General features: G+C 44.6%; 1 protein-coding gene across 1 annotated transcript; it reads right to left on the reverse strand.

Annotated features, from left to right (window-relative positions):
* Positions 1 to 16,497: 16,497 nt before the first annotated feature.
* LOC136548657 (uncharacterized) lies at positions 16,498 to 18,462 on the reverse strand. The gene is made up of 6 exons (XM_066540100.1): positions 17,542 to 18,462; positions 17,342 to 17,452; positions 17,153 to 17,228; positions 16,978 to 17,070; positions 16,731 to 16,896; positions 16,498 to 16,598 (listed from the first exon to the last, which is right to left on the reverse strand). The coding sequence occupies exons 1-6, from the start codon at positions 17,625 to 17,627 to the stop codon at positions 16,498 to 16,500; spliced, it is 633 nt and encodes a 210-aa protein (XP_066396197.1). The 5' UTR covers positions 17,628 to 18,462.
* Between the last annotated feature and the right edge of the window lie 1,527 nt (positions 18,463 to 19,989).

The raw sequence follows: 19,989 nt of genomic DNA on the forward strand, positions 1-19,989 counted from the left end.
AAACCCTAGTAGCTGCTACTGCATGAGAAGCTACTACTGATGCATGGCCTACTACTACTGCTGTATAGCCTGCTACTGCTGCTGGATTGCCTGCTATTATCGCTGGAACTCATCCTGCCTAGTCTAAAACTATGCAAATGTGGAAGCTGTCTCCTGAGCCTGGTGAGCCTAATCCCGCCTCATCCGCTTAAGTATGGCAAGTAGAGCAGGGTCTGTCTGCGATGCTGGTGGAGCTAAACTAGAACTACCGGCCTCATGATCATGTCGACGTGGAGGCATCTGAGGAATAGGCTGGTAATCATCATTTGAGCTCTCACTGGGGTCGCTCACGACAATCCCCTCCTACTGAGCATCAAGCTGCTCCTCCTCTATAGCTATTATGCTCCTGATGGTCTCATCCTGCTGAGCTATAGTCTTTGGCACCTCTGGACGTCGGCTTGGCTAGCTGGGTGTCCTTACTGCACTATGATGGATCATCTAAGTCATGTTGTATGCAGGGAACTCTGTAGTAGCACAACTATACTCTGCCAGCATCTCTGGTGGCCTCACAGTAACTGCCCTATGGATTAGGAATGTAACCCAGTGAGCATATGGCAGCTGCCTGTGACCCTTGAACCCCTCTGCAATAGTATCCTCCATCTCTGATAGAAGGAGATCCTAAATGTCAAACACTGTCTGCTACATTAGAGAGTTCAGTAACCATAACTATATGCGAGTCAAGCCCTCGTGATACCCCATCCTCAGAAGTAGTGTCCTCCTCATAATAGCATCTAGCACTCTAGCTATAGGAGTGAGATCACTGGGTGTCCTGCTCGACCCCTCGCCGAATGGCTCTATAAAACAATGGCAGACTAGATCTGTAGGGGGCACAAGACCGCCGTGAGGGCGTTTGGGAGACGCTGTCTGTCCATAGCAAACCTCATGTAGCTAGATGGGCTTCTCCTAAAGTCTGAGTATCTCTCTAACCCTAGTGCACGATAGCCTGTAATCTCTACCTCTGAGTGCAAAGTGTATAAATCTATGCTGCGGGTCAATCTAGAGTAGCATAGAACTGACAGACCTAAGATGGAAAATATAAGCCTATCTGTCCAAGTAGATCTATTAGCCCTAGTAGGTAAGATAGGTAAGGGAAAATATGCTCTCCAGCTGCTGCTACAATGGTCTCAATGTTGCACACCCTCTGAGATCTAAATACTGGCCCACTGTTAAGATATGCATTATAAAAATCTTCCTCCAGAGGTGTGTAGAAACCCTCTGAAGCACGCTCATCTTGCCTCAGCGGGAACCACTGCTCAATGTCCATAAATCTAAGCTGTTGCACCTGCTTGGCCGTGGCAGCCCTCAAATCCAAGTGAGTCACTAGAGGCGGACCCTGTGGTCTAGGTGGTGGACATGAACCCCTCCGCTATGTCTCTGACCTTGGTGTGACTAGAGCATGGGTACGACTAGAGCGGCGAAGTTGTGGCTGAGGTGCCTGCTCTATCTCCTTGGCATGCTCTCCCTCCTGAGTTTACTCTACTGGCTGTGGCTACTGCTAAGGCTCCCCCTGAGATTGACTCTCATCAATAGCGACACGCCGTCCTCCAACCATGAGAGTTCCAGCTGGACCACCATGACAGCGCTCAACCTGCTCAAGTGTAGCCCTCGTAGATGGAGAAAGCTGATCTGCAATAATAACACCACTCTGAGCACCTCCTCTCTCTACATGCTTTGCGGCCTCTACAACTGTGGCTGCTCTCACTATATCTGCATCAGGATACTTGCACTTCCTCATTGCTAGCTTCTTTGTCACCTTGCCTTTTGCATCTATAGGCTGGCGAGGCGGGGGCCTTGGATCCTCATCACCAGGACCACCTCCAACATTCTTGACATGAGCCATCTGATGGATCTGAAAAGAATAACTGTCACTAACGAAGATCAACAACCAACTATCACTTCCGAGGCTTGGCCTCGATCCATACTCGCGAGCTTGGCCCTGAGTTAACTGACAACTATCAATGGGACCACAACGGCACTGACTCGCTACATGATATAATAGATAGGATATACAAATAAATACAATATATCTAGAGATATGAAACCCTAAGAAAGCAAGCAATGGATATAAATTTAGAAACGAGGGCTTGCTACCTTACGAACTGGTGAATCGATGAGAAGAGGAACTAATCGGGGAACCACTAGATTGGCAATGCGAGGCTAGGGTTAGGGTTGTGGCGAGATTCGATGATCGAGCAATACAATGAGGGCATGAGCATGGGTGGCGGCGCTAGAGCTAGGGCATGGGAGTAGAAAACACGGTGTCGGTGCTGGTGCACAGAGGCGGTGCTGGTGAAGCGGCGCTGCTGCTGAGGGAGCTCGATGGCATAGCTGCGGTGGTGTGGAGCAGATGGCGGCGCGTGGGCTCGAGATGGCATAGTGGCGCATGGGTGGTGACGTAGGAGCACAGCGGCGCAGGCAGGTGGCGCAGCACAATGACGCGGGAGGTGGCGTTGGCATGGATCTAGGGCGCGGGCACACGACAGCTCAGAAGGCGATGGCTGGGGCTTGATGCGAGTAGATACGGTGGCTAGGGCAGTTATAAGGAGTCCCATGATGGAAGAGATAAGGAAACAGAGAAGAATCTAGATGCCGCACGATTTCTACTGATCGGACGCTCCAGTGGCAGCGATCGGACGCTGCCATCTAGCATCCGGTCGATTCTAGAGAAGTCCAAAACCCCTAGAATCATGACCGGACGCGTCCAATCATCATTGATCGGATGCAGCTAGAGTCCAGTCAATCCTTACTTTGTCTTCTTTGCTTGATCGGACGCTGGATCACCATCTCACCGGACGTTGGGAAAGCACTGTTTTAGCGTTCGGTCACTCCTTCTTAGCAGCAGTTCACCTCCTGTGAACTGACCAGACGTTGGACTTCAGAGTCCGGTGCAGCATTCGGTCACTCTTTTTCCATCAAATCTTCAAAGTCCTTCGTGCTGCCTGTTCCCAATCAAGTCCCAACTTTAATAAGATCCAAATAAACACAAATTGGGACTGATGTGAGTGACCTCTCTCAAACCCTCAAAATTTTCAAAATATTTTGCCTTAGGCTATAATTCTTTTTAAGAAAATAGGCAATAAGAGGGCAATTGAAGATAAACAACAAAACAACATTCATGCATATGCAATGCAATACTTGAAAGTAAATCTAGTTGCTTGTCAAGTTTGATCCAAGGTTAAGCTTCTTCACACGCTTTACGACGGTTATCTTAACCATGTTAGACAAGCCCTACATGCATTACCATAAAGAGTAAATATGTTGTATAATACAATGCAATGCAAGGGACAACACAAGCTCATTTTTTAGTGAAGTTACTAAAATCAAGAACATTAAGCTCATTCCGCAATCGACAAAAAGTCGCCTCATCTAGCGGTTTAGTGAAGATATCCGCCAATTGATCCTCGGTCCTTACACCTTCTAATGAAATATCATTCTTTGCAACATGATCTCTAAGAAAGTGATGGCGGATATCTATGTGCTTGGTGCGAGAGTGTTGAATCGGATTATTTGCAAGTTTTACCGCACTTTCATTGTCACACAAAAGAGGTACTTTTTCTAGAACTACACCATAGTCTAGCAAAGTTTGTTTCATATAAAGAATTTGTGCACAACAAGCACCTGCGGCAATGTATTCCGCTTCGGCGGTGGACAAAGCCACACTATTTTGTTTCTTGGAGGACCAAGACACAAGTGATCTACCAAGCAAATGACACCCTCCGGATGTGCTTTTTCTATCCACTTTGCAACCGGCATAATCCGAATCGGAATAGCCAACTAATTCAAATGTAGCTCCTTTGGGATACCAAAGGTCAATGCTTGGTGTGTGCTTAAGATACCTAAGGATTCTTTTAACGATAATTAAATGAGTTTCCTTAGGATTAGCTTGAAATCTAGCACACATACGCACACTAAACATGATGTTGGGCCTAGATGCAGTTAAATATAACAAGCTACTAATCATAGAGTGGTAGAGAGTTTGATCAACCATGTTACCTGATGAGTACAGGCCCGATCTTCCGAGAGGTAGCCAGTAAGTTCGATTTTGTGGAGATCTCGACGTTGGCGATCTGGCTTCAAATCAGATGCGATTCGAACCCTGCAACCATTACACCACTGCTCCGTTGGTTATCAACCAAGCACAACTTGATTGATCTCGCCAAGAAGGCTTTTCCTGCAAGCGAATCGAAGAGCACAAGCAAGAAGGTAAAACACGCAATCTGAAATTGCAAATATGAATGACGTGAATATCAATAGAGGATTCAAGAACTCGATTCCAAAGGACTAATCGACATAGTGGAGGAGATCAAGAACGGGGGCCCTGGATCACTGTAAAAGGATTTGTTACCACAGTTACAATGAACGATTCAGTTTCTCGATGGAAAACTAAACTCTAAACAAAACCCAATTGTGTAGCAGCGGCGGCGGCTGTGTTTATAGTCTAAGACTCGACCTAGGGTTGGGGACGGCCAGGGATTGGGTGCCCACAACTTGGGCTTAAGGCCTGACATGATACATGGCCAAGTTGGCCCAAATAGGTGACGCAGCACCTTGCCATGGTCACACAGAATGATCCACAGACCTTCTAGAGCTGGGACTAGATCCAAAATGATGGCGTCGTTGTCCCCTTTCCAACGCATCCAAGAACGGCCCGTTTCGATGTCGTATGAGAAAGTTATGACCAAAACAGTGATGACGTGTCTGCTGAATCCGAGGGCGACGTGGCAGCTGAGTTGGGAACGAATTGCAACTTGGGGAAGACCATGGCGTTGGTGTGTCCAGCGTGGCGATGTCCTCATCATCCTCCCCTTCTCGAATTGGAGTCATCCTCGACTCCATCTTGGCGATGTCCTCATCATCCCCTCCTAGATTTGGAGTCGTCCTCGACTCCATCCCGTCATCAGCAAACTCCTGTAAAAGGTTAGTGACAACAGGCAATGCACCAGACATAAAAGGTTGACAAAACATAGTATAACATGGTGCATCAGGATTATCACATAACTCAGCAGTAGCAGAAGTTGTAGCAAGAAAAGCACCTCCTTTTAACTTAATTCCATTATTTTTAGCAATGTCTGTTGGAGGTTTATTTTTGATCTCATTAGCATGTTTAATAATATCCGTAGGAGACAAAGGCAGCAATGCAATTTTCTTGTCCTTATGTATGATAGTGTATGTATTAGTTCTACCATGGTGTAAAGCATCATTATCAAATTCCCATGGGCGACCTAACAAAATGGAGAAAGCTTGCATAGGGACAACATCAAAATCAGCAGTATCATGATAAGAGCCTGTGAAAAAGCTAATGCATGCTGATTTAGTTACCTTAGTCTTACCACTATTATTGAACCATTAAAGTTTATATGGATACGAATGTTGTCGTGTGGTCAAGCCAAGCTTGTCAACCAAATCTGAACTCACCAAGTTGTTGCAACTCCCGCTATCAATGATAGTGAGAACACGACAACCCTGCACAATGAGATACATGTGGAACAAATTGTGGTGTTGGATCTTCATCTCTTCTTCATGTCCCACATGTGTACTCAACACACGCTGCACAAGAAGGCTAGGGTAGTCCGCGGCAGCAGCCACAGAGTCAATGGTGATGGCCTCCTTGTCTTGATCGCCCTCGGTGGGATCTGCATCAATGTTAGCAGGAAGGGCTAAATCATCTTCAACATCACTAGCACTTACATATCCATCCTCGGTAGCAATGAAAGCGCGACGACTGGGGCATTCCTTCATGACATGTCCCATGCCTTTGCATCGGTGGCAAATGATTTTAGAGCTAGACGAGGAGGAGCTAGTAGAAGCACCCGGAGTGCCACCTTTCTTCAGCTGTGGAAACTGCACATTAGACAATTTACTTACCCCGGAAGAAAATGGAGGTGTAGATGGCTGTGGTGCAACAAGAAGCTTGGGCATCTCTGGCTCGGAATGCTGCTGAAAATTCCTCCCATTGTTAGACCTAAAAGGCTGGTGTTGTTTGCATCCCTGTACTTCTTGTTCTACCTTAATAGCAAGATGATACAATTGAGAAAAATTGTGCCATTCTTTGTAATCAAGTATGTTCTATATATCATGGTTTAAACCACCAAAAAATCTAGCACTAGCATCATGATCATCTTCATTTATACCACAACGTGCTAAACCAATAAGCAATTCTTGATAGTATGCTTCTACTCCTTTATCACCTTGTTTTAAAGTTTGTAGTTTCAAACGTAAATCACTGTTGGTAATAAGGAGGAACAAAATGAGATTTCATACGTTGCTTTAAAACATTCCAAGTTTGAGGCACAGCAGCAGCATTATTGGCATTGCAAAGATCACTCCACCAGAATCAAAGCAAAATTAGTAAACTCACTAGTAGCAAGTCTAACTCTATGCTCAGCAGGAACATTATGAGAATCAAATTTTTGTTGAACAGCAAGCTCCCAATCTAAATATGCCTCTGGATCAACATTACCAGCAAAAGGAGGTAGACTAAATTTAATTTTAGCAAAAGGATCATTATTACCATAATTATTACCTTCCATACCGCGACTGATTGAAGTTGAGGCTGGCGACGGGCACCACCGTCAGCATACGCATCTTCATCACCAAAAGCATCCATATCTTCATCATCAGCACTGATAAAGGTGGAGGGCAGTTGTTCAAGCTGTTCAATGCGGGTGACCTAGATTGTTCACGTTGCGCGTCAGCTCGGTCATAAGATTGCGTTGTTCAGTCATGAACGTTGTAAGCTCACCCTTGGACACGCACTCATTGAAGTCCGTCGGAGTTCCTGCCATGGTTAGAAGATAGAAAAAGACAACACCAAAGTATTATCTCTATCAACTAAAAGGAAAGAAGTGGTGGTGGTGGTGATGGTGGTGAAAGTGGAATGCAAAATCACAAGCGGCTTACCACCGTCTTGCCTGTATTCTTACCAACACCAAACAGGGAGCAAAACCAAAGTGGCGAAGCAATCTATTGTTGAGCGTGGGTAACAGTTGCAAGATGAACCTGTGCTGACAGAAGAATATATGGAGCTATGGGTAGGCACACAATATGACAGCAAGGATTAGCAATTAACGAGTGCAGAGTAACGATTGTTCAATCCGGATCCAAAGTACAAATCACAGGTGCTGGCTAAGACATGTCGAGACGTAGCGCAACAAGGTGAAAACAAAGGACGATCGAAAGGACTCATAGAACAAGCAAATAGCCCAGACTTCTCTGTTTTTCCTGATTTTTTTCCTGGATTCTTCCAAAAGGCACTAGTAGGAAACAAACTTTTTTTTATTTTTTTCACTATTTTTATATACTTTTCTCTGAACAAGGATCACAAAAGATGCAACCACAAAAATTAGCACCTACAACTAAGGTGGGATGTGGTCTACTAGAAATTCAGCACGTTCTCTGAAAAGCGTGCAAAAACTTTGACTAATTTTTTTTCTATATTTTCCCGAATTTTTTTGGCAATTCTGATGAAACCAAACAGGGCGTAGCCTAAGTTTGGGTCGGCTCCAAATGGTGTCAAGATGCTGCTGAAAAAGTTTTAGATTTTTCTGATAAACGAGCGAAAAGTTATGCCTATTTTACCGAAGGTATCTCAAGGTATGTTTTCCGAAGGCACAACACGGCGGCGGCAGTTAGGGCAAAGCGTCCCTAAACTCTAACACCGATCACAGGATCGTCACTGTGACTAACAGCAAGTAGGTATTCGCCTTGATGATGTAAGGAGGGCTGCGATGCAGGCAAAATAAGAGCGGCTATCAACCTATCTAGGGTTTGCGCGGCGGCGAGAAGTTACACAAGGCGGCTAGCGGGGCAAGTCGAGTAATGTGGTGGCTTCGACTTGTTGTTTGGGAACAGTGGATGGGATAGCGGACGGAAAACAAAAATCACAGCAACGGTCGATTGAACTACGACCATGAACACAATCCTAAACCAGCAACAAGACTCGACCACTGGACACAAACTCAACAACATGAATCTGAAACGAAATTGCAAAGGCACAAAGGGCGATAGGACAGCGGAAATTGAAATATTTTTGGGCTTTTTGTGGACTCTAGGTAATGAACAAATATGAATCTAAGGCAAACGAGATTATACCTCGCGGTAAACCTGAAATATCTGATACCAATTGATGAGTACAGGCCCGATCTTCCTAGAGGTAGCCGGTAAGTTCGATTTTGTGGAGATCTCGACAGTTGGCGATCCAGGCTTCAAATCAGACGCGATTCGAACCCTGCAACCATTACACCACTGCTCCGTTGGTTATCAACCAAGCACAACTTGATTGACCTCGCCAAGAAGGCTTTTCCTGCAAGCGAATCGAAGAGCACAAGCAAGAAGGTAAAACACGCAATCTAAAATTGCAAATATGAATGACGCGAATATCAATAGAGGATTCAAGAACTCGGTTCCAAAGGACTAATCGACATAGTGGAGGAGATCAAGAACGGGGGCCCTGGATCACTATAAAAGGATTTATCACCATAGTTACAATGAACGATTTAGTTTCTCGATGGAAAACTAAACTTAAACAAAACCCAATTGTGTAGCAGCGGCGGCAGCTATGTTTATAGTCTAAGACTCGACCTAGGGTTAGGGGACGGCCAGGGATTGGGCGCCCACAACTTGGGCTTAAGGCCCGACACGATACATGGCCAAGTTGGCCCTAAATAGGTGACGTAGCACCTTGCCGTGGTCACACTAGAATGATCCATAGGACCTTCTGGAGCTAGGGACCAGATCCAAAATGATGGCGTCGTCGTCCCCTTTCCAACGCATCCAAGAATGGCCCATTTCGATGTTGTATGAGAAAGTTATGACCGAAATAGTGATGACATGTCTGCTGAATCCGAGGGCGACGTGGTAGCTGAGTTGAGAACGAATTGCAACTTGGGGAAGACCATGGCGTCGGTGTGTCCAGCATGGCGATGTCCTCATCATTACCTCCCTCATCTAGGTCGAGATGTCCATTAGTTGTCATTGGTGTCTTGATTGGCTTGCATTCATCCATCTTGAATCTCATGAGAAGATCATTTGTATATTTCTCTTGAGAGATGAAAATCCCTTCTCTCATTTGCTTGACTTGAAAACTAAGAAAGAATGTAAGCTCTCCAATCATTGACATCTCAAACTCCTTCGACATCAATTCACCAAACTCTTTGCAAGAATCTTCATTTGATGATCTAAATATGATATCATCAACATACACCTGACAAATGAAGATATACCCATCAAGCTTCTTGGTGAATAGTGTGGTGTCGACCTTTCCAATGGTGAAGCCCTTCTCAATAAGGAAGTCCCGAAGGCGCTCATACCAAGCTCTTGGGGCTTGCTTAAGCCCATATAACGCATTGGATAACCTATAAACATGATTAGGATATCTAGGGTCTTCAAACCCGGGAGGTTGATCAACATAGACTAGTTCATTAATAAAGCCATTTAAAAATGCACTTTTCACATCCATTTGATATAGTTTCATGTCATGATGTGATGCATATACAAGGAGGATATGAATGGCTTCTAGTCTTGCAACCGGTGCAAAGGTCTCTCCAAAATCCAAATCTTCAACTTGAGAGAACCCCTTTGCAACTAGTCTTGTCTTGTTCCTCACAACTACACCTTGATCATCTTGCTTGTTGCAGAACACCCACTTTGTTCCAATGACTCTTGCACCTTTTGGCCACTCTTCAAGAGTCCAAACTTTTGTTGGATGAGTATTTGCAACTTGCTTGCCGGCTTGACATGCACTACAAAGCTTGTCCTTCTCAAACTTCACATCCTTCAACCCTCTCACCAAATCATTCTTCATTAGCTTCTTGAGTGAGCTCATCCCAACATGAGCAAGTCTTCTATGCCATAGCCACCCAAGTGTTGTTTTGGTGAATAGGCATGTTTTCAAGTTAGCATCTTCAGAGGTGAAATCCACTAAGTATAGGTTGTTGTATCTAAATCCTTTAAATATCACTTGATCATCATCCTTCTTAGATACGACAACTTCCTTCTTGGTGAACAAGCATTAGAAGCCAAGATCACACAATTGTCCAACGGATAGCAAGTTGAAGCTCAATGAAGCAACATAGAGCACATTTGAGATAGAATGATCATTTGATATTGCCACTTTGCCCAATCCTTCAACCTTGCCCTTAGAATTATCTCCAAATGTGATTCTTTCTTGTCCATCTACTTCTTCATCTAGTGAGATGAACATATGAGGATCACCAGTCATATGTTGTGTGCAACCACTATCAATAACCCAATGACTTCCACCGGTCTTGTAGTTCACCTACACACAAGAGATCAAGCTTTAGGAACCCAAACTTGTTGAGGGCCCTTCACCTTCTCAACAAGTGACTTTACAACCCAAATTTTCTTAGGCCTATTCTTGTTTGGAGGTCCTAAGAACATGACTTTCATCTTTCCACTAGAATCCTTTCTAAGCATGTAATGAGCATTGAAGGCAAAAGGTCTAGCATGCTTGGGCAAGGGTTGTGGTGGTGGAGTTTGGCATTCATGGGCAAAGTGGCCTTCTTGTTCACACTCAAAACACTTCTTTGGCTTTGGCTTTTGTTGTTGTTGAGCTTGAGCCTTCTTCTCTTTGTTTGTCATGTACCCAATGCCACTTCTATCCATCTTCATGACGGTGTTCATTAGCAGCTCACTTTGAAGATTTCTTGCCTCTTGTGAACTTGCTCAATCCAATCTTGAGATGCTCTTTCTCTAACTTGAGCTTCTTGTTCTCTTCCTTGAGTGCATCATTATTTTTCTCTTGCTTGAGCTTCATGTTCTCTTCTTTGAGCTTCTCATTCTCAAGAATCAAGTCACCATCATGATCACTAGTTTCAAGCACTATGGTGTTGGTTGTCTTGAGCTCTTCAAGATCTTTCTTGAGTTTTCATTGTCATTCTTGAGCTTGACAAACTCATCATAATCATCGGCCTCAACCACTTGCTTGCCCTTGCTACTAGAACTCTGCTCAATGCTCTCAATGATCAAATCACCACATGATGTAGCTATATCAGTTTTAACAACATTGTTAGTAGCATCATGTGGCTCATTGGATAGAAATTCTTGAGCAATGACAAGATTATCATGATTAATCTTAAGAGTAGTATATTCTTCTTTTAGCTTGTTGTGGCTAGTGATGAGCTCTTTGTGCATCCCCTCAAGTTTATCTTTAAACTCTTTCTTAGAACATTTGAGCTCCTTGAGTTTGGATGATATAGCATCATTTGCTTCTCTAAGCTCAACACTAGCCTTTTCGGCTATATCACATTTTGCTAAAAGTGAATCATTCTTAGCCTCTAGTTTTTCATTCTTAGCTCTACTCTTTCTAATGATCTTAGTGTATTGATTTAGCAATTTAACAAGATCATCATAAGAATGTAATTCATATTCATCATCATCACTATCGCTATCATCATTGCTAGCATGTTCATCACCACTACTATCATCATTTGATACCTTGCGATCACCCTTGGCCATAAGGCATAGGTGTGTAGGGGATGATGGTGGTGGTGGTGGTGAAGATGATGAAGAGTCAATAACAATGGCGGCTACCTTCTCGTTGTCACTATCATCATCGAATGAGCAACTAGATGAATCAATGTCTATGAGCCAATCACCGACGATGTATGCCTTTTCACTTTTCTTCTTCTTATGGAAGTCCTTCTTCTTGCTATCTCTCTTCTTGTATGGCTTATTTTTCTTCTTCTCATCTTCTTCTTCATTGCTTGAGTCATCTTTCTTGCCCTTGTACTTGTTCTTGTACTTGTCTTTCTTGGGCTTTGTGCATTGATGTGTAAGATGACCAAGTTCTCCACAATTATAGCAATCCATCTCAGAGATTGGCTTCCTTCTAGAGCTTGTGAAGAACTTCTTCTTGCCATCGAACTTGATGCCACTCTTGTTGAGCTTCTTTAGCTTCTTGGTGGTTCTTTTCACCATGAGAGCAAGGCTTGCATCATCAACTTCATCATCACTTGCTTTGCCCTTCTCTTGGCTGGCTTTGAATGCTAAGTCTTTTTCTTTCTTCTTAGTAGAGGATGAGCCATCTTATGGTGTGATGTGATGAGCATTGATCTTTCCCAAGATTTGTGTTGGTGTAGCGGTGAAAAGATCACCTTGATGAAACACGGTCACAATATGCCCCTATTTATCAATGGGAAGGACACCCAAGATCTTTCTTATAACATCAGATGGTTGTATTTGAGTGAGTCCAAGCCCATTGACTTCCTCTATAAGAATATTCAAGCGTGAATACATTTTATTAGCACATTCTTTGGGAAGCATCTCAAAAGAGTTAAGCTTTTTCATGACAAGATGATAGCGTTCCTCATGCTGACTCTTTATTCCCTCGTGGAGCGCACAAACGGTCGACCATAGTGCATGGGCCTCTTTGTGGTTCCTCACCCGATTGAACACATCTTTGCAAAGGCCTCTAAAGATGGTGTTTCAAGCCTTTGCATTCCATTTTTGTAATTCACCTCATCACCTTGTAGGTGTGTAGCATCCCAAGGTTTTGGGAAGCCTTGTGAGGCGGCTCTAAGTATTCCAATATCTAGAGCTTCTAAATACGCCTCCATGCGGATTTTCCAATATGGAAAATCATCCCCCTCAAAGATAGGAGGAGGTCCATCCCCGTGAGACATCTTTCTCTATGCGGTTAAGCCTAAATATGTGAGCACGAGGCTCTGATACCAATTGAAAAGATCAAGATGCCCAAGAGGGGGGGGGTTGAATTGGGCTAATTCTAAATTTCTTTGCAATAATTAAGTCCTATGGTTGGCCCAAGTGACCCCTTGTGCCTAGAAAGTGTTTCTATTGATCTACCGCACAAAAGTTTAGCAACCTATGTTCTAATCCTATTCTAGCATGGTAATTCTATGATGTAAATGACAAGAATTGAATTGCTCAAAGTAAATGCTCAAAGTAAATAGAGAAGGAGGAATGCGGTGATGTTTTGCCGAGGTATCAGAGAGTCGCCACTCCCCACTAGTCCTCATTGGAGCACCCGTGCAAGGGTGTAGCTCCCCCTTGATCTGCGCAAGGATCAAGTGCTCTCTACGTGTTAATTCTTTGACACTTCATCGCGGTGAATCACCCACAACCGCTCATAACTTGAGTTGGGTCATCCACAAGCTCCGCCGGATGATCACCAAACTCCCAATCACCACCAAGCCGTCTAGATGATGGCGATCACCAAGAGTAACAAGCACAAACTCTCACTTGACCACGACAAGCCTAATGAGAAGGGTGGATGCACACTTTGCTACTCTTGATCTCACTAATGAGGGCTCTCTTTGGGATTCTCAAATCTCAATCACCTCACTAGGACCTTGCTCTTCTTAGCACTCACAAAGGTGTTTCTCAGCTGTTGGAATGAGCAAAAGTACCCCCACACACGAATGGAGGAAGTATTTATAACCATGGCTGAAAAATGAACCGTTATGTGCTTCTACGGGATGACCGGACGCTCCGGTCATGTTGACGAGACGCTCCGGTTAGTTCTTCCTGAACTCCAGCGTTTAAAATGTGACCAGACGCTAGACAGCGTCCGGTCAACACTGACCAGACGCATCCGGTCATGATTTTCCCTCTCTGGAACCTTACTGGAGTCGACCGGACGCTGGGACTCAGCATCCGGTCACTTCACCTCTCAGCATCCGGTCGCACTAGACAATTTCACCTTGATCAAATGAATTGACCGGACTCTGCACCAGCGTCCAGTCACCCAAAGCCAACGTCTGGTCAGTATTTGACCCTCCATTCACTTCCAACTTTCGATCATATGTGAATGATGTTTGCTCCAATGGATCTAAGGGCTTCTTAGGAGCTACCTAGTGCTAGATTTAGCAAGTATGCACCACACCTAACTCACTAGACTCACCTAGGTCAAGCTACCCATCCATACCCCCTTAATAATATGGCCAAAGGAAAAACAAAGTCCTAAACTACTCTAAGTGTCTCTTCCACTCCAATCAACACTTAGAACTAGTCCATCCTTAACCTTGTCGTTCATCCTTTGAAAATCAAAATGATTTCCATCAGTAGGGGCATGACCACCATGATAGTCCAATCGCTCTCCATTACCATGACATAACTTAATTGCCTCTGCAAAACACATGTTAGTCATAGTAATCACGTATTGTCATTAATCACCGAAACCCAACTAGGGGCCTAGATGCTTTCAGTCACATATTAACAAACTACTATCTGGTGGTGGTATGTAAGCAAATATAGATCATCATAGAGACCAAAACCTTTAGCAACATGGGAAAATACAAAATAGTTCTAACCTATTCTTTCACAACTGAATTGAACATATCCACCAACATAGGAATCGAACATGATCCAACAACGCATGAAGGGCACACGAGTGGGGCTCACCGATGGTGGGGATGGTGGTGACAATCTCGCCGAGCTTGAGCTTGTAGAGGATGGTGGTTTTACCGGTGGTGTCGAGGCCAACCATGAGGATCCGCATCTCCTTCTTGGCGAAGAGCCGGCTGAAGAGCTTCCCGAACGTGAGCCCCATCTTTCCCTCTGTGGCGGCTCCCCTTCCTTCACCACCTACACAATCATCACCCCGTTCATTCGTTCCCCTCTCAGATCTCTCCCCACAAACCCTAGCCACACAACGGATCATGAGACACCCTAGCATGTCTAGGCGGTCGGCGCTGTAGATCTGAACCGACCAGATCTAGCCCCAACCGTGCGGGTTGGCCAGGCAGATCATGTGCTCGCTGCCCCCCGAAGAGAAGGAAATCAGGGGCAGAGAGATCTGAGAGCGCAAGGGGGCTCAAATCTAGATCTGCCAGGGATGGGGAGGGAGAGGGGAAGGGAAGGGTGGATCGGGGGAGGGGGCTCACCTACGCTGTGTGTTGAATGCGAAATCCGGAGGAGGAGGAATTGGAGATTGGGGGTGAAGGAGACCTGAAGATGGGAGGGGAGATATTAACGCCGCACTTCATGCTGGCTAGCGGGGTGGGAGGCACACCAGCGGCCACCGCGCGAGGGACCGACTGGCATAGAATGACGCAATGGGGGGAGGAGGTGGAGAAAGGCGGCCGTAGCCGCCGCCCTAGTCCGCATCGAGGGAGAGAGGGAGCGAAGAGGAGAGAGACTGAGAGAGGAGGGAGAGACAATTTTCATAAAGGTGGCCGCTATATATACAACGAACATTTATAGGGGTGGCTGGTGATTCAGCCGCTGCTACAAATGGACATAGCAGGGGCGGGTGGTAATACCAGGCGCCCCTACAAATCGACCCATTTGTAGGGGCGGCTCGTATCACCAACCGCTCTTACTATGCCATTTATAGGGGTGGCGGGTCTCGTGGGTCCCGAGCACGCCCACTGTAGAGGCGGCTCCATCATCAGCCACCCCTACAAAAAAATTATTCCGTTGCTACAAACATTTTTTGTATTAGTGTTTATGATATAGCCGTATTATTAAGAGAGAAACTCTAATGCGATTATAGTTGTTTAGTTCCACTAGGTGTTGATTAACTTGCATATGCATTAGACCTAGTGACGTGAAAAATCTTTTTGAAAATGCTAACTCGGTGGTTAAGTACTGTTGGTATTCAAGATGAAACACATTTGTAGTTAGCATGCTTGTGAAAACTGTTTGAGAAAGGCACTCGGTGAAGTGGCTTTGCACTATCTAGAATTGTCCAGTGGACACCAGCTAGGGTGCACTGGAAGTTAATGTATCACTCAGACCAGTCTGATTATCTCTAGTGTCCTGAAAAGCACTCACTAGAACTCTCTGGTGAGGTCATCAGAGTTTACATTCTATGTGCAATTCTCTGTTGAAATTTAGCGCAACTATGTTGACTTCTGGTACTCACTGGACGTGAGGCACATGAGTTTAGTAACAGTGCCGGCTAACAACACACCAAGTTCAAACTAACTCATGGGGACTCTTTGCTGACACCGGAAGTGTCACCAGGGAAAACACTAGAGAGGGTTGTTTTTGGTGACTTTGGGCAGTTGTACTCACCAAAACTCTCTAGTGCAAGCTCCTTGCACCAGAGTGTTCAGTAGAATGGCTACTTTCTTAGCCATTGGAAGTTAACCATTGGAACTCACTACTATAGAATCGATTTTTAGGGGCGGCTCGTAACCCTTTGTAAGGACAGTTTGGCCAGCCGCCCCTACCGAATCGTCTCTACAAATCATGCATTTGTAGAGGCGGTTCCCAGGCCGTCTCTATAAATCTATTTGTAGGGGCAGCTCGTATTACCAGCCGCCCCTACAAATTGATTTGTAGGGGCGGCTGTAGTACCAGCTGCCCCTACAAATACCTGTTTGTAGGGGCGGTTGAACCGCCCCTACAGTACGTTTTCTCGCCAAAAAAATTCAAATTTACAATTCAAAATCGCGTTGCCGAACGTCCCGCGACCAACGTTCCGAACCACGTTCGTGTTGCCGAATGCCCCGCGACCAACGTTCCGAACCGCGTTCACGTTGCCAAATGCCCCACGACCAGCGTTCGCATTGCCAAACGCTCCGCGACCAACGTTCCAAACCGCATTCGCATTGCTGAATGCCCCGCGACCGTGACTACAAGCACAAGAGTATTATATAAACTATAATTATAATTCCAATTCACAAGAATATATACAATCTATCATTAAATATACAAATTCCATACACATTGTTATCAACGTCCTAGAGCTAGCCTTTCAGTCTCACCAAGATGTTGGTACTGAGGATTTGTATCTAACTCAGACTCTTGGTCATGGTAGGCACCTTTGACATGTACAATCTGGTCCAATATGAAGTTGCAAAGGTCACCAACGAGCTCTAAGAATTGATCATCCTTGTATGGATCTCTTTTCATTCCTTTCTCTTCTCTCCACTACAAGAGAACAAGTTTTGGTTTAGTATTTCATACCATGTACGAAGTTTTTATACTACGGGTGAATAGGTTCAAACTTACCTTTAAGGGGTGTCTCCTGTAGGCACCGGTGTTACTTATCATAGAACATATATAGTATCCATAATGTACACTCCCAGGCTTCTGCTTGGGGCACTGTGTGTTTTGCATATGAAAATGTTAAGTAATGCTTTTGACAACCATGTAATGGAGTACTAAAGAAGTAAGTTACACTTACCGCACATAGTGTTTTTATAGCCATCTTTTTCTTCCTTGCTGGATCATGCCTTCCGTGATGATTAGTGACATAGAACCTAAATGCCATGTTCGAATTATTTGAGCAAATACAACTTGTTCGAATCCAAAAGTGAACGTTATAAGTACGTATACAAACATATAAGCTAATGAGGATTGTCGATATGTATACGTCTTGAGAATCGATATGAAGTCTTTGTATGTCACCGGGTCCCTATCTATTGAATCAAAGACCCATGCCATGCTCCTCCCGACATCGACGGCTATACAAATCCAGTAGTTGCTGCATGGATTTAATCATAGAACTAGATAAGCTCTTTTGCATCGAATAAAATATATCAAACAAAGCTTTAAGTATAGAGTTGAACTTACTCGAAGTTGTATGGTAGCCATATAGTAGAGTGTTGTTGGAGATTTTTGAAAGCCAGGGCAATGTATGTCGCAACCTTAAGGTGCATGCAGTGGAGGATAGACTACAAGGGTCAGTTCATCCTAGCCATATGGTATCTTATTATTGTGGTGTAAGCCACCGGGAGGATGTGCCACACCTGTTGCCACCTCCATCATAGTGTTCTGCCAGCCACTAAGAAACACCAAGGTGCAACTAGTTGGTTCCCGTATGTGATCGATGGGGGTTGTGCCTGCAGTGGAACCTTGGCTACTAGGAACTTTCAGAGGGCTGCCAACTAATGCCAGTTCTCCCGATGGCATCACTAATATCCGTGGCTCCATAGATAGTCCTTGCTCCTCCAGCGCCTTCACAACTAGAGCCTTTACTTGGAGCTCAAGACTAGTCTCTCGGTCTCTGCCATGTTTCTTGTACATGTGCCTGTCCTCTTTGAATCCTTGCTTCTAGGTTGTCCTTTTCCCTAGCCCCCTGGTGCGGCCTATGTGCTCCTTGTTTCCCAAGCCAAGGCTAAGCTCATCCCTCTCTCTAGAAGGATTGAATGAGCCCTTCTCCTTGTCTTCAGCATATTTCTATATCCTTGATACTACCTCTTGGGTCTCCGGCATATCAAACTTAAGATTACCGTCAGATGATTCTGTACTCCATGCATATATCTAATTTCTTGAGCGTACCTTCAAATTTGTCACATCGATATTCCTAGTAACTGCAGCCTCTTCGTCCATCTTCCTAAACTGCTCTTCCTTGGCATAGTAGCCACCGGGGCCTAGATGATGGTGGTGTTTGTTCCTCTTTGCTAGCTCGGTGTTATGAGCACTGAGCTCCAATGCCTACGGTGAAGTCTTCTGAGCCACAAGCTCCTCCCATTGACTAGGAGTTATTTTGCCGAACTCATTGAAGGGAATTAACCCCTTTTGGATATACTTCGTGTTGAGCTCTGACCTCCAACGTTGGAATGACTCTCCCATCATCCTGAAAGTATTTTTTTACCAGTTCGTGCTTACCCTCTAGAAATCTAAAATTGAGCTTCAGCTGCCTATCCCATAGTTCATTCTTTTTGTTCTCTGTTACCTCTTTCCAGTTAGGGATTGCTGGGTTCAATTTATCTCTTACTAGGGCCCCGATCGCATTACAGAATCGCCCTCTTAATTCCTTCGGCTCAAGGATCTCCCCTGCTGGCCTGACCTCCGTTATCACATAGCATGCCTTATCTGGATATAGATTTCCTTTTCTATCCCCTTGTTTCCTCTTAGGTTTGGTAGTTGTGGTTGTGTCTTGAGGTTGTGGAGCAGAGGCATTGTGATCCATCTCTGTGGTTGTTGCCTCTGCTCTCCTTTCCTCTACTTCATCTTGTCCAGCGAGATGTCACGGACATCGACGATGTCTTTTCCGAGTTTCAAGAGGGACCTATATATACGACAGGTCAAAGTGTTAGCAGAGGTAACATAGCCAAAGTTTTAGCAAAATTTACAAGCTAAGGCTTTTTTCCTACCTCCTTGTTTGGGTCAAAATCCTTGTCCAAATCTTCCTCCGTTGGCCTCCTTCTGGCTTCATGTGGGAAAGGATCCTCAGGACTTTCATATCTCTCTTCTAAGTCATCATCATCATCTTCTTCTTCGCCTTCAGCAGCCTCTCCTGCTCCCCCTTCCTCCTCGTCACACTGCTCCTGAGTAAGCATCACTTCTAGATCCTTTTCTACCTCGTTATCGAACTATTCCTAAGTAAGCTGGTCCTCTAGTGCTTGCTCCTCATAGGTTGGCTGCTCATCATGCTCGGGGCATCGGGCTGCACTGTCTAGTGTCTGCGTCATTATTTCGCGCTTTGTTCTAATAGATGCAAGAAAGTGTGCTTTAGGTACGCGAGAAGGTATATGAAATAAAAAGGTCTATAAACCAAACTAGTCCTATAAAACAATAATATATAAAAAAATGAGTAGTAACAGTAGTAGAGGCCTTAGAAACATGTCAATCATCATTTGATCATGAACTTGGAGCATCAAGGCATCATAACAGAGAAGAGAGGAGAAGGTAATGTAGGGGCGGCTGCTAATGATGCCAAGTTCCTCACAAGTTCTTGATCATCAGCTCATATTCTATATAATGTATGGACTTGGACAATTTCATCATCGGCAAAACAAAGGAGAGGAGATGAGAGGGGAAATTTGGCAAAAAAACGGCAACAACTGCTTAACAAACATAGAGAGGAAAAGTGTAAAAAAAACAGTTGCTGCTTCCAGAACATAGAGGATAGGAAAGGTGGCAAAAATAGAGGAGAGGGAGATTTAGCAAAAAAAAGCAGGTGCTGCTTCCCAAAAAAAGCAACAGCTGCCATACTGACTTTGCTTGATCACAAATGAACATCATATGCTTAATATCTTCCTAATATGATAGGCAGAGTAGTAGGAAAGTAGTAGA

The sequence above is a fragment of the Miscanthus floridulus genome, chromosome 4, assembly GCF_019320115.1.
Source record: "Miscanthus floridulus cultivar M001 chromosome 4, ASM1932011v1, whole genome shotgun sequence".
Lineage (NCBI taxonomy): Eukaryota > Viridiplantae > Streptophyta > Magnoliopsida > Poales > Poaceae > Miscanthus > Miscanthus floridulus.